This window comes from Triticum urartu, chromosome 4, assembly GCF_003073215.2.
Source record: "Triticum urartu cultivar G1812 chromosome 4, Tu2.1, whole genome shotgun sequence".
NCBI classification, from domain to species: domain Eukaryota; kingdom Viridiplantae; phylum Streptophyta; class Magnoliopsida; order Poales; family Poaceae; genus Triticum; species Triticum urartu.
In genome coordinates this window covers 92,101,055-92,116,840 of record NC_053025.1, presented here as the reverse complement: position 1 = coordinate 92,116,840, position 15,786 = coordinate 92,101,055, and the positions used below count along the sequence as shown (strand labels likewise).

Here is a 15,786-nt window from a genome sequence, read left to right as displayed (position 1 = left end):
AGAAAAATCATTGCAACACAATTGGTAATCCAAGATCTATTGTACCATGATATGAGTTCGAAGCACGGGAACAACATTGGATGATCCCAGATGCAATTTCTGTTGAATGTAGCGCATCCACCGCGCCCAAACGTTGACGCCAGCCCGGTTTACGTAAAGGCTATAGGGTTGGCGTATTCCGCTGTCGCCTCCCGTATAAACCCTACATCTCCAGCAATGGCGGGAACCCCAATTCCACATCCCCCGTTCCCCGCCTTTCCGCCTCTCCAGTCCCCATCCCCTCTCTCTCCCATCCTCTCCGGCGATGAGCTCGGTCGGGCGCGGCGGCAAGCGACGGGCGGGGCCTCCCGCTGCCCCATCCCCGCTGGCGGCGAAGCGGGCCCAGCCCATGCCGCCTGGCGCCCCACAGCCGCCTCCACCGGCTGCCGCGGCGGCGGCGGAGGAGGATATGATGGACGAGGACGTTTTCCTGGACGAGACTATCCTCGCGGAGGACGAGGCGGCGCTGCTGCTGCTCGACCGCGACGAGGCCCTCGCCTCCCGTCTTTCCAGGTGGAAGCGCCCCGCCCTCCCCGCCGACCTCGTCTCCGGTTGCTCCCGCTCCGTCGGTACGGCCCCATTCCTATGCCCGCCCGTCTTCCATCCCGAGCCTGGTTAGTTCAGCCTGCGTGGAAGGTGTAACTCGGGGCAGATCGAGTATTTTGCTCTTAAGCAACTGCCAATTGGCTAGGGGTTTGGTGTTCTTTGGTCCACAATGCCGCTTTAACCGAATTCATCTTGTTGATGCCTGGACTCGGGGACCTCTGGGATTTTGCGCATACAGCTTGTCGATTCAGTGCAGTTTAGGCTTAATCAACTTCCACATTTTGGTTGATGTGTCGATTGGATTAGTGAACACTAATAACTTTTTTGTTGTTGTCGTGGGAAATGGACCTTTTGAGTGTGCCAGGTGAACTGTGAAGATGTGCTTTGAAAAATAAATGCTTTGCACTGGATGCGTGGGAGGCGATTGAATGTAAACCTGTAACCGGTGCATTGCAGATTGTGAGATTATATGCAAAAGTCAAATGGAGTTATTTCTGGTCTGGAATTAGCAAAGCTTTTGTATTCAAAGAGGCATCAAATCCTTCCCTGTCTTGGCTGTACTTCTCACATTTCTGCTTGCAGTCTGGGTGGTGTCGTTGGGTCTCAGAATCACTATTATTTTGGATAGATACACGTAACTGCACGTTTGCATAATTGTTGATTTGTTTTCTAGTTCGTACAGACAATATAAAATTTAAAGCTCATGAATTGGGTTCTGAAGTGTCCCTCTCTCTTATGAAGGTCCATGAACCTCCATACAGTCTGCACACTGTATGATTTTATAACATGTTAATTACATGGGGGACACAAAGAGGAAATGCCGCATCCACCGATGGCAAAATAAAATAAAAGTTTTAGGCTGTGCTCTGGAAGGATTGTTTGTTATAGCACTAATAGTTGCTAGCCGATTTGTTAATCTAAATTGGATAAAGCTTTATGTTAGATATACAGCTTCATCTTATTATTGATGTTGTTCCCTTCTGTTTGATTTTCCAGCTTTTCAGCAGCTGGATATAGATTATGTTATTGGTGAGAGCCACAAAGAGTTTCTGCCCAACTCTTCTGGTCCTGCGGCTATAATCAGGATTTTTGGTGTCACCAGAGAAGGTTATATGTTTCTGTGTTCATATGATTATTCTTCATCATGCGGCTTGTGCTGACGTGTGATACTATCTTATTATGTTCTCAGGTCACAGTGTGTGCTGTCAGGTGCATGGGTTTGAACCATATTTCTACATCAGCTGCCCGCCTGGAATGAGCCCTGATGATATTTCAGGCTTCAAACAAACACTAGAGGTTTCTACTTCTATCCTATTTTAAGTTGGCCCTTCTGCTCAATGAAGGTACTTCGGAAGTACATACTTTCCTTATACCACTCTTCACAATGGTTTACAGGCGAGGATGAAGGAATCAAATAGGAATAGCAGTGTGCAAAGATTTGTGAAGAGTGTTGAGCTTCTGCAGAAGCAGACAATTATGCATTACCAGCCAAATAAATCTCAGTCCTTCCTCAAGATAGTAGTTGCCCTACCTACAATGGTTGCTAGCTGTCGTGGTCAGTGGTAGTTTAAGAAAAGTACACTTATTTTCCTTTGTTGTCAATTGGCCTCGTTACCTCTATTTTCAATGAATAACCTTTAAGTCTAAAGAAGACTTTCATTTGCTTGCCTGCTAATTATTGTGTGAATCTTTTATCTTTACTTTGTACCCACCTTCTTTGACTTTTCTGCATCTGTGGCTAGCATCATCATCGCATTTTATGGCTTACCAAAATTGACATATTTTGTGTGTGCATTATAGGCATCCTTGAAAGGGGCATAACGATTGGCAGTCTTGGTTCAAAGAGTTTCGTGACATATGAAAGCAACATTCTCTTTGCCCTTCGCTTTATGATTGACTGCAACATTGTTGGTGGCAATTGGATTGAACTTCCTGCTGGGAAGTATAGAAAAGCAACTCGCGTCATGTCCTATTGCCAGCTAGAGTTGGATTGCCTGTATCCTCCATAGTGAATTTAATGCCTCCATCCTTATTTCTAAATCATGATATTGTTCATTCGGTCATTCCTTAAGTCAACCAACAGATATTCAGATTTGGTAAGCCATGCTCCTGAAGGGGAATACTCTAAGATGGCCCCCTTTCGCATATTAAGTTTTGACATCGAATGTGCTGGTCGCAAAGGACACTTCCCAGAACCAACTCATGATCCGGTTATTCAGGTTTGTTTCATTATTGTCGTATTTTGATAAGCCACTACATTTAATTTCCGATGTGAATGCCTTTATGTGCATATTATCTTGACATGCTTCCTTGGATTGAAATAGATTGCTAATTTGCTCACGCTTCAAGGCGAAGCCCAGCCTTTTGTACGGAATGTCATGACTCTTAAATCATGTTCTCCCATTGTCGGAGTGGATGTAATGTCATTTGACACAGAGCGAGATATTCTACTTGCTTGGAGGGTGAGTGTTGCCTCATTCTGAGTTAACAGTGTCAGTTTTTTTTGCGATCTATGATTGTATACAGATATAACCTGTATCCATGGTGAAAAAACATGTTTTTTTGTTGGTTTCTTTATATATACAGTTTGCTTTTTTTTTTCTTCATATTACACTCTTCCAAAGTTAAATACATCATCTGATGGCAGACAAGTAACTTTATTGATATCAACCCTGTTCTGCTTTGGTATTTTGCAGGATTTAATACGCGAGGCAGATCCTGATATTATAATTGGATACAATATCTGCAAATTTGATCTGCCATATCTTATTGAGGTACATAAACTTTTGTAAAGTTTGAATGCTCTTACTCATTGCCCAACCTGGCAATTTTCTATCTCTTAGTATATGGTTTCACATATTTGCAGAGAGCTGAAGTTCTCAAGATAGTGGAGTTTCCACTACTTGGTCGAATCAGAAATAGCCGTGTCCGTGTCCGTGATTCCACCTTCAACTCAAGGTTATTTTTTTGAGTGCTAGTCTTTGTGCATTTTATATTTGTTCGCTGTAGTCCATGTTAGTTTGCCCATAGTGCACTGTAGACCACTAAGTAGTATTCATTATCATTTGTGTTTGCCCATTATGGTCAAATAGCTGTGCAATTCTCCAAATTCTCCAAGTTCTGTTTGGTTATTTCCAGCGAGCCACTATGTTGCTGTTTCCTTTATTTTTAACTTGTGTGCCTACATATGCAGTCCATGTTTGATTGATTCCAGTGATGCATAATTTCTGATTTCAGATTTAGCTGAAATTATGCTGATCATGCTAATTTAATGCAAATGATGTCTGATTAATCCTTGTTTCAGTGCCATCTAATAAGTTTTAGCATTGCCATTCTCAGATATTTTATCCACAGTTTTTCTGCGTTCATATTTACGGGGTCATCCATAGATATCCTCTGTATTTTTTCTGGGGTCTATAATGGAGAAAATTCCTTATTTGACACTCTTAAAATCTGGTTCCTTATTTGACACTGGAAAAGTTTTTCTTCCCTATTTGACACTAGTCCTAAATTTTATTCCCTATACGACACTTCCGTTCATTTTGAGCCTAAACGACACCTGAAAAGACGATTTTGCCCCTCATGCGGTATGTGTGCGCGCGTGTGTGTGCTGTTGCGTGTGTGGGTGCATGCGCACAGGTGTACTGCTGCTGCATGTGTGCTGCTGCACGTGTGTTTGCTACTGCGTGTGTACGTGCGTGCGCGCGCGCGTGTGTGTTGTTGCGTGCCTATGTGCTGCCTGCGTGTGTGCTGCTGCTACTGCGTGTGTGTGTATGTGTGTGTGTGCTGCGTGCGTGTGTGTTGATGCGTGTGTGTGCGTGTGCATGTGCGTTGCTGCGTGTGTGTGCACGCACGCGTGCGTGTTGTTGCGTGTGTGTGCGCGTGCGTGTGTGTTGGTGCATGTGTATGTGTTGCTGCGTGTGTGCTCCTGCCCTCGCATTGATGCTGCGTGTGCGCGCTATTGCCCCCCCCACACACATACCACATGAGGGGCAAAAGAGTCTTTTCAGATGCCATTTAGGCTCAAAATGGACGGAAATGTCATATAGGGAATAAAATTTAGAACTTGTGTCAAATAGGGAAGAAAAACTTTCCAGTGTCAAATAAGGAAGCAGATTTTAAGATAGTGTCAAATAAGAAATTCTCTCTATAATGGGCTTTCTACAATGCAGTCTTTGAGGAGTAAACATTCGGTTTGCTGTTTATATGCTATTCTTTGCAATGAAGGATAGTTAGGGAAATACCATGATATTATGGACTTCACTATGCTTTGTAATTTTGTACCCTGCCTTAATTGTTGCGTGCTAATGCTATAAGATTTTATGACCCTGCAAGGTGCAATAGCATATATTTTACTAAGACGTTTTGGAAGTTTAAATTGAACTGCCAAAATGTCTTATATTTAGGAACAGAGGGTGTAAAACTCAAGAACTTGCTAGTAGTATTCACATGAAAAAATTATTGATGGCGTGTTCGTTACTCTTATCCAGGCAATATGGTATGCGTGAAAGTAAAGATGTAACTGTGGAGGGAAGGGTACAATTTGATCTTCTGCAGGTTGTGATCTACTGTTTTACACAACTAGACCAGTAGTTTTCATTACTTTTAGTTACATGACAGTATCTCATCTTCTCTTTATCCTTACTTTCTGCATGTGGGCAGGCTATGCAAAGGGATTACAAGCTGAGTTCTTATTCATTGAACTCTGTATCTGCACATTTTCTAGGGGAGCAAGTAAGTCCAACCATTTTAAGTGGCCTTGGTTGCTGTCAGCGCACCCCTAAGTATTGTATTCACTCATATTCATGCCGTTATTATTTAAACTCTCGTTGTGTTATGGGCTAAAATGGTATCCATGCCCATACAAGGGTGCATGACGCAAGTCCCATCTGTTCATTAGTACTGACGGAATCAAACAGATTAGAATTTGGGGAAAGAGTTATGCTCTTAGAAAAGGAGGTTGGTTTAGTCAGGGGAATCAAGATAAAAGTTTATTAAGAAGCGAAGATCCTATTCCTGTGGGACAAGCTAAGTCACTTATATAAAGGTCTACTATGTAATTATTTGCATTACACAATGAAATAATTAGAAGTTCTCTAAGTCTCAGAGCCTTTCTAACACATCAGGGACGAGGCCTACAAGTTGTCGAGGACCTTTGACTCTTAACCTACCAAATTATTCCGTCGTGAACCAAGGTCCAGAACACTTCGGACTGGAACTCAGTTTGACTTCACTAAAATAATTCCAAAGTGTGCTAATTGCCTAATTTGATGCAAATGGCTCTGTAGTATTGATTTAATACTCTTTTCTTCTTATTGTTCTGATATTAGATTTTCATGCGCAGAAAGAGGACGTTCATCATTCAATCATATCTGATCTTCAAAATGGAAACTCAGAGACACGAAGGCGTCTTGCAGTTTATTGCTTGAAGGTCAGCCTAATTGTTCTTTGAGTCATCTGCTAATAAACTGCTGAAATGTGCTTATGAAGTAGCTGGTTTAGTTATGGGCATTTTGTTCTACATTTCTGATTGGGCTTTGAAATTTTCCTTTTTTTCTTCTCAAATAATGTCCTTGTAGGTTCTCAGAAGGATTTGGACTAATTTGGTCCAACTTAATAGTTATATATTGCTCTTACACTTCTCATCATAAGATATGTACCTAGTGGTCTGTAGTGCATGCTTTCAACATCATCATTAGTCTGAGATTGCAATTTTATGATTCACCGATGTCATTTTCTAAACACATTAGTTGTTTGGGAGGCAATATTATTTATTACCCTTGACATAGATGTCAAGAATGAAACAAGATAAATTTGAATCGGGACAACATACATATTTATATATTCTGTTTGTCTAATAATCTCTTTCACTTGAAGACTTATGTTGCAGCTTGCATTATGTATACTTAAGAAATTTCCCCAAATTATGTTACTGTCTGATGAATGAACAATTCAATGTTTGAAAAACAATTGCAATACATGGAAACATTTGCTCCTTATCTCTGGCCAGTAGGTCTGCCGGTATCTTAGTTGTAAGCTAGGATGATACTTGTGCAAAATGACCTATAAAATTTGTACCTTTGAGTTGATCACTAGCCTTTCCTCGAAGTGTGTTCCCAACATGCTCTTTTCCATTTCTGTACACACAGGATGCTTATCTTCCACAAAGACTGTTAGATAAATTGATGTACATCTACAACTACGTAGAGATGGCGAGGGTCACAGGAGTTCCCATTTCTTTTCTGCTCTCGAGGGGACAGAGCATTAAGGTGACAACAACATCAAATTCTGCCAATAGATATATTCCACTCTAGCATTCTAACAGGAATTTCAATATGGTCTTCAGGTCCTCTCACAGTTACTGAGGAAAGCAAAACAGAGAAACCTTGTTATACCAAACATAAAGGGCCAAAGTTCTGGGCAAGATACCTTTGAGGGCGCAACTGTAAGTCGATTGGCATGATCTGCATTTTCCAACCTCATTGTTTTTTTTGTCATGATGCAGTAGCAGCTATTACACTTACTACATATCTATTTATCACGCCATAAAAACATCATACTGCACATTATGACCCTTTGAATTTCTTGCCTTGACCGTATAGATATTGTTATGTGAGATAAGGATATTTCCCATACTGACAACTAGGTTATCACCACCAATGCAAAAAACTACTGTGGATCATGCATAATGCATCTTGATTGCTTACCATGAACACATATTTGTGTATACCAACTCTCTTTCCACCTGGGAAGTAAGGAAGCATTCAGCAATAATTTTTACTTCTCCATTTTCTAAACTGATCATGCAATGAAAAACATCGTTCTTTTTGTTCTTTTTTCCGTTTTATTGTCCAATGATTCTTGTTTTCTGTAATCTGTGTCACCCTTCAATTTAGGTTTTGGAGGCAAGGGCTGGATTTTATGAGAAGCCCATTGCAACTTTGGACTTTGCTTCTCTGTATCCATCCATCATGATGGCCCATAACCTATGCTACTGCACTTTGGTAAACATAATTCTTTTAATTGCTATGCCAATATCTGAAAAAAAACAATGCTGTCTGAAAATTGGGTTAATGTGTATTCAAATGGGTTTTAAGGTTCCCCCTGAGGATGTCCGTAAACTCAACTTGCCTCCAGAAAGCCTCTACAAAACCCCATCTGGTGAAATATTTGTGAAACCAGAGTTGCAAAAGGTAATTCTTTCCCGGCACTTAACTCTTCTAACAATTCCGTGGAAAAAGTGATGATTATGTGCATTGACCGAGGCTGGGGGTACCATTTCTCTGTTCTATTTTTTTATATACCTTTTGCTTCCTGGCATGGTAAATGATCTTCGTGACAGAAACAGTGTTTCCTAACCAATATTATATCTCCAATATCAGGGTATACTTCCTGAAATCCTTGAAGAACTGTTGGCTGCTCGGAAAAGAGCAAAAGCAGATTTGAAGGTATATTTCTCCCATGTTATTACAGTGAGAAAATTATAGTCAAGACTCTTTAGATTTATAAATGCTAAACATTGTGCATTACATGTCTTCAATCCTATATTATAATCACCAGTAACCTTTTCAGGAAGCAAAGGACCCATTCGAAAGGGCGGTTCTTGATGGTCGTCAGCTTGCCCTAAAAGTACTTAAATATCTATTTCCTAACACTCTCGCCCCCCTCAAACAGTGGTACATAAAACGCGACTCCTTGAATCTTGACATTGTTTAATGGGTCTATTTCAGATAAGTGCAAATTCAGTTTATGGTTTTACTGGTGCTACTGTTGGTCAATTGCCCTGTTTAGAGATTTCTTCGAGTGTTACGAGCTACGGTGAGCATGAATTCTTCGCTTAATATAGTGCACGTGTACATTTCATAGTACCCTGAAACATTCAAGAACATGTTGAATTGTCTGGTACTGAAGGATTTTTATTCTACAGGTAGACAGATGATTGAGCACACAAAGAAGCTTGTTGAAGATAAATTCACAACACTTGGAGGCTATGAGCATAATGCAGAGGTGTACTATCAGTTACCATATCCTGTGTTTGTATAAGCTTGCAATATTTCATGTTAACTTGTCTGCTCTACATTAGCAAGTTGTCAAGCCTTCAGTTACCCATTTCCATCTGATATGGCAGATATGAATCCACGAGGCATTCTATATCAGATTCGTACCGACAACTTCTATCAGCATACTCAGTTCCTTAGCATTTACTAACCTGTGAATCTGTCCATCTCAACGGGACATGGTGGCAAATCCTTCCTACAAAGGAGTGTCAAAACTACACAATGTTAGTTTTATCTTTGTTAAGCTTCATGCACTAGCAGACACAATTAAAAGTCCGAACTCATGGAAAGGGCTAGGCAATCCACATATACACTTCAGCATCCCCTCTCATGTGTGACGCGGGAAGTCAACATGTGAATAGACTCAGAGGTATGGCTCAAGAGGCCTACGTGGGCACAGGGGTCAAGAACAATCTTTCAATAAATTGCGACAGCCAGGACTTGAACTCAAGGCCTTAGGCTCTGATACCATGTTAAGCTTCATCCACTAGCCAACACAACCAAAAGTCCGAACTCATGGAAAGGAGCAATCCACATACACACTTCAATAGATATCAGCACAATGTTGGCTCAGAACTATTTGTAATGTCCCTGCAAAGCTAGCAGTTTTGTGAAGCTTCACTAGAGTTTCAATGACATGTGGGACCTGGACCCACATGGTATTCTCACAGCTGGTACCATTTTTCCAAAATGCAACTTTCCAGTGTCATGTTTGTGATTTCCCCCAAATCTTATATGCAAGTAGCAACCTCAGGACCTTGTTCATGTGACATCTTGCTTCCATGCATTCAATTAGTTTGCAGGCTAGATATCAGCATAATAATCACTTTCGATCTGTATGCAAGCTTCTTTTTCCTGCTTTAGTCTATATGCACTTGGTTAGTCTATTTGTTGGGATTTTCACACTTTTCAATCATGTTCTGATGGTTGACGCAAATTCTTTTGGACATTCCAGGTGATTTATGGAGATACTGATTCTGTGATGGTACAGTTTGGCGTTTCTACAGTCGAGGACGCAATGAAATTGGGAAGAGAAGCTGCAGAGTATATTAGTGGAACATTTATTAAGGTGACTACAGATACTCTTGTCATTACTTGGTATTGTAACATTGTTTTGAGGGAAAACAGTGGGAAATATCACACTCTATAACTTTATATCAATAAGAACCGGAGTTTGGAGATACATAAGTAAAGCAACAATAACAACAACAAAGCCCTGTCAAGTTGGGGTAGGCTAGAGTTGAAACCCATAAGATCTTGAAACCTAGTCATGGTTCTGGCACGTGGATAGCTAACTTCCACTCACCTATCCATGGCTAGTTCTTTGGTGATATTCCAGTCCTTCAGGTCTCTCTTTACGGACTCTTCCCATGCCAAGTTTGGTCTACCCTTACCTCTCTAGACAATATCAGCACACTTTAATTTTCTGCTATGCTCCTGCGCTTCTGGAGGCCTGTGTTGTATATGCCTAATCCATCTCAGACGATGTTGGACAAGCTTCTCTTCAATTGGTGCAACCCCAACTCTATCACGTATGTCATCATTCTGGACCCGGTCCTTGTGTTGCCTGTGCTTTGCAATGGGAGCATACATATTTTAGTGGTTTAACACAAATACACAATCATGTCTCCTCATGCACATCATACAGTATTGTCGCCCAATATCATATTTTTGTTATAATTAACAAATGCCGACGTAGCGTGATTGCGAGGATTGCGAGGAGAAGAAGGAAGCCACGGGGGCCTGGGCCGTGGACAGCTCGAGCCACAATGTGGTTGCGTGGAGGAGAGCGGTGGCAAGCGGGAGTGATCCCCTTTTCCCGGCGCCACCAGCATCAGCTAGGCGTGCCTCATCTGCTCGGACCAGCGTGTCCCTGATGAGGATATACCTTGGCAACACCGATCCTGACATTCAGGAGGCCCCAGGGCGAATTTTGAACAATACGCATACCTCTTATAGTAAAACAAAATTATTCCGTCTTTTGTATCTATGCCACAAAAATGTTTATGATAAGTTCTATACATTGCCACATAATAACTTTCAATAGATTCAACAATTTCAGGAGAACATTTTTAATTCTAAACCAAATAAAATTTCTGAAATAAGAGATGAAAGAAGAAATTAAAATGTTGGCTAATCTTTAAATCTCGAAGAAAAATGCATGCCTGACATGGTCACACATGGAAAATAAATCACCGAATATAGATCCATCGTACGTGCATCATAAATCAAAGAAGAGAAAACACGGTATAAGAATTAAGAAGTGTGGGAAAATAATGCCAGAATTGACGGCTTGCCATGAACTCCACAGATTGTGTGCACCTGACATCAGTTCGGATGGCTCGCACAAGAAAAATATCAATAAGAAGTAATAGACGAAGAAAATCCACTATGAAATAAATAAATTAAATGTTGAGTCACAGGAACCATTGCAAAGGCTAAATCTATTGGTTAGCCCTTTGCTTGAGGAACAGGATTGCTCTAAAAGAGGTGCTTGAAGAAATGTAACAGAAGTAAAGAAAGGTAGCAGCAGTATTTTCTTTTTTGACTGCAAGGAAAAAGGAAAAAGTTGAGAGAAGAAAAAGGAAATTAAAGAATTCTTTTGAGGGTATAAAGATAAGGACAGGAGAGAGCCATATCATGTTAATAGGTTGGGCCTTCTGGCTTGTTCAGTTTCTTTACTGCATGTATATAGATGGGCCTATGTGCTCACAGACGAGCGGGCACGCACTGCCAAAAACCCTGGAAAACTGGACACAACAAAATCGGTGGGAAGTGTAGAGGATGGACGGACGGAACGGGTGACATGGGGAGAGGCTGACGAAAAGAAGATGTACGACGGAGCGTTAAGTTCTTTGTTGATAGGAGATATAAGTATCTCTATAACATGGATAGTATGTACCCTGTGACGTTCATCCTAGTCTCTAGTGTCCTTCCCTCATAGCCACAAGCCTGTTCACCCTCTAAGGTGACTTGTATCTTTCAATCCGATCAGGACTTGGAGATGTGTGTAAGGAGCATTTCTGTACTAATTCTACTTGTATTGAAGGTCTGTCGGAAAAGATAAATCCAACCAATTAATCAAGCAGTTGGCGATCTCATCAGAAGCAAAGTAAAAAAGTAGAAGGAACTGGGGCATTGAAAGGATCAGGGGCTACATTTTCTTTAGCATGATATTCATTTTTAGGGCCAGATCCGAGGTTTGTAAGAGGGTTCAAGCGGGGTTGTGAGAGAGCCATAATCTATGTTGTGCTAAGGAATTTGTGGCTAGCCTCACTCTCATCTCTTGTTATTGTTTCATCACCATTAATTTGGTTCTCTCTACGAGGCTCATCTACTTTGTTCTTGGTAGCTGCATGCTTGTTCGATATCTCAAAATATCAGATCAGATCCTGTTAACTGCTTCACATTAGATCAGTGTCATAATATAACATGTTTGTTCCTGTAATAAATCCTAGCTGAATTTAAGTCCTTGCCAACTATCCAATTTTGTTAAACTAATAACTTTCAATTTTATTATTTGTTGATTTTTACATCTGTTGTGCAGCCCATCAAGCTAGAGTTTGAGAAAGTTTACTTTCCATACCTACTGATCAGCAAGAAGAGATATGCTGGTTTGTACTGGACAAATCCTGAGAAATTTGACAAAATGGACACAAAAGGTATTTATTGCATTATAGTTGTTGTCATCCTACTTTCCTGCTTTAACATGTATTCTTCTACCTTTGCATACAGGTATTGAAACAGTTCGAAGGGACAACTGTTTATTGGTAAAGAACCTGGTGACTGAGTGCCTTCATAAAATACTAGTGGACCGAGATGTTCCTGGTGCAGTCCAATATGTCAAGAATACCATATCTGATCTATTAATGAACCGTGTGGACTTGTCACTTCTGGTTATAACAAAGGTGAATTAGTATGCAATTCATCCATAAAGATCACTAAAGCTTGAAATCCTCTGGTTACTCACAATGGCTCTGATCTGCAGGGTTTGACAAAAACAGGAGAAGACTATGCTGTAAAAGCCGCCCATGTGGAGCTTGCTGAGAGGATGCGGAAGGTACTGACACTTGATATTTTTCCTAAATGGTGCTTATCTTTGTTCATTCCTTGTGGAGATTGGAGGCATGTGACTGGCATAACTCTGATTCTTTTGAGCAGAGGGATGCTGCTACTGCACCAACTGTTGGCGACCGGGTTCCTTATGTTATAATAAAAGCAGCAAAAGGGGCAAAGGTAACTCATATGTATTTGCTGTTGTAGAGTCGTATATTTCTTCTGTTATACGTAGCTGTGTTGATACATTTGTCTTTCTACATACAGGCATATGAGAAGTCAGAAGATCCAATTTACGTTCTGGATAATAACATTCCAATAGATCCTCAGTACTACCTTGAGAACCAAATTAGCAAAGTTTGTCCAGAACACCCTTCTTTATATTCAAAACCTATTTTTTTTCCCACTTCTCATGAAGTATGAATTTTTTATTGTCAGCCACTGTTGAGAATATTCGAACCAATTCTGAAGAACGCGAGCAGAGAACTGCTTCATGGAAGTCATACCAGAGCTGTTTCAATCTCAACTCCTTCAAATAGCGGGATAATGAAATTTGCAAAGAAACAACTGACTTGCCTCGGATGCAAAGCAGTTATAAGGTAATTCTCCTACAATGTTGCAAAAAAATATGCACTCTATTTTCCTTCTGTTGGAACTGTGAGCATTTGCTTCCCAGTATTTAATTCTGCAGTGCAGATGCCGTACTTTAAAATGACCTTGCATTATAATATTCCTATTCCAGCAGTAAAACCATAATTTTACTCCCTTTGCTGTAATGAATGACCCAGTCTTCTAATCGACCCATTGTCACCCTGCAGTGGTCCCAACCAAACACTTTGCTCACATTGCAAGGGAAGGGAAGCAGAGTTATACTACAAAACAGTAGCAAATGGTAGGATCTCAATCCTCTGAAATGTTTCTCAAATTTTGTAAAAGTTATACTGTCAACAAGCGTCCGATGACTGACTGGTTTACCTTAAACACCCACAGTTTCTGATCTGGAGATGCTCTTTGGGAAGCTATGGACGCAGTGCCAGGAGTGCCAAGGCTCCCTACACCAGGACGTTCTGTGCACCAGGTTTGCCCATCAAAATTTGTTCATCAGCATGCTCCAATCTTTGAACTTGAACCAAAAGCTTAAGACTCCTGTCGGTGTCATCATTGTAGTCGGGACTGCCCTATTTTCTACCGGCGGAGGAAGGCACAGAAGGACATGGCTGAAGCTAGGGTGCAGCTTGATCGTTGGGACTTCTGAGTCCTCTCAATGCTCTGAGAACTTCCATTTTTCTCCCTCCGCCAACTTGTGAGGGTGTTATTGCGAATGGCTCGCTGCCGCTAAGATCACGTGATTGCATCATGATGCATGATGGGCCAGGGCTATGGTGAAAGATCGGTAGCGCTTGCTCTGAGTTCGAATGGGGTTTGAGGTTGGCTTGTTGTAGTTAATGCGCGTGTCTGCTTAGTTTGTAGCCAGTATAACCTTGACAGATGGTTGATTGCTGCCTCCCTAATTGTGCCGGACTGCTGATGCGTAAGTAGAAGTTGAGTTGGTCAGAATTTTATGTAGCAATGTCTATCGGCATGTTTTTGTAATTTGTCCTGCTCAATTTTATTTGAGAAAATATTAAAAAAAATCATTTGTGTGTTCTACGCTATTCATGATTTTTTGTATACGTCCACATGCTTTAAAGCGACTTTAATGCACAGGAGTTTTTCATTTGTTTGGTAAACTTGGAGAGTTCCTTGAATTGTTGACCCTATAAAATCATGATTGTGTTGGGAGTTTTGGGGACATGCATGCAGAGCTGGGCTAGGTGGCAAAATTTCTGTGTTTGGACCCTTTTGGCGAAGTTTAGCCGGATCTGACCCTTGCCTACCGCGAGGCCCTGTGCGGTAAGTTAATGGCAGCCGCTGTCAACCAATTGTATCGGAGCATCGGGGCTGATGTTGCCTAACGGCACTGCTGCCACCCTTCGCGGCGGTAAGGTGTGCTAAGCCTTGCGTGTGCGCTAGGGTTTTGTAACAGAAAGTCGATGATTTTTTACGGCAGGGTTTTAGACCTTACCGCCAGGGGGGTCTGGTGGTAGGGTCCCTTATAACGGGAAATCACAAAGATTTTGCGGTAGGCTGTGAGAACCTATCGCCGTAGTCCCTTGCGGTAGGATCCTCTGTCACTTATTTTTTTAGAAGATCTTGATCATTTTAATTATAAATATGAATGATAGTTCAACACAGCAACAAATAGTGTTTGCAAAACAAAATATGATGATCTCACACATTATAGGTAGCAAATCGACAACACCAAATAAGTAGGTAGCAGATCGACATATAAAATAGGTTCAACATAGTAAATAGGTAGCAAATCGACAACACCAAGTAGTTTGATATAGCAAACAAGTTCTTGTTCACAACTAGTTTAACTAAGCGAGTTCAACACGACCATATCACTTGTTCCTCCCCCTCCCTCGGCGATACACTCCTCGTTTTTCTTCGAGCGGATTTCATCCGGCTTCTTCGTGCGATAAGGATGCTCTTTCTAAAACGGGGATGGACTCTTCCAATCCTTCTTCGGCTGACTCCCCCTCTTGTCTTGGGTTGGATGAGTCGGTGGAGATCCGTCATCATCGTCGTACTCCTCCTCATCACCTCCTTCCTTGGCTTGCTTCTCATCCTCTTCTTCCTCGTCATCTTCTCCCTCTTCCTCCTCAACAATGCGAGACGACGAGGCGGCATGGCTAGAGGAAGCTCCACTGGCGTGGCTCGATGAAGCTTCGCCGGCATGACTCGATGAAGCGATGGCACGCATCGACCCTCCATGAACAGGAACATGGACATCGGCCGCACTAGCGCACCCAAGCATGCCCACTATCTTACGCGGGTCATGAACTTCTGCAATAACAAACAACCAAGAACATAATATAGATCAACTTTAGGGTTACAATTAAACTATAATATGGCTAGGAGGTTCGATGTTACCTTCACCGTTTCCCTTAGCTTGCTGTTAGATTCCACGGTCCCGGGGTCATAACCCAGCATGTCCGAGCAATAAAAAAAATGCTTCTGTTAAGCTCCGAAGCTTGTGTAAGCA

General features: G+C 41.5%; 1 protein-coding gene across 1 annotated transcript; it reads left to right on the top strand.

Moving 5' to 3' along the window:
• The first annotated feature begins 218 nt into the window (after nt 1-218).
• LOC125550847 (DNA polymerase delta catalytic subunit) lies at nt 219-14,353 on the top strand. Its single transcript, XM_048713957.1, has 30 exons — nt 219-608; nt 1,582-1,692; nt 1,775-1,881; nt 1,981-2,140; nt 2,386-2,581; nt 2,669-2,804; nt 2,910-3,047; nt 3,282-3,359; nt 3,452-3,543; nt 5,076-5,142; nt 5,248-5,319; nt 5,930-6,016; nt 6,735-6,854; nt 6,932-7,030; nt 7,482-7,589; nt 7,683-7,778; nt 7,968-8,033; nt 8,158-8,214; nt 8,316-8,403; nt 8,513-8,592; nt 9,598-9,711; nt 12,190-12,304; nt 12,378-12,550; nt 12,631-12,702; nt 12,804-12,878; nt 12,966-13,055; nt 13,137-13,297; nt 13,517-13,590; nt 13,689-13,776; nt 13,866-14,353. The coding sequence occupies exons 1-30, from the start codon at nt 305-307 to the stop codon at nt 13,951-13,953; spliced, it is 3,312 nt and encodes a 1,103-aa protein (XP_048569914.1). The 5' UTR covers nt 219-304; the 3' UTR covers nt 13,954-14,353.
• The last annotated feature ends 1,433 nt before the right edge of the window (nt 14,354-15,786 follow it).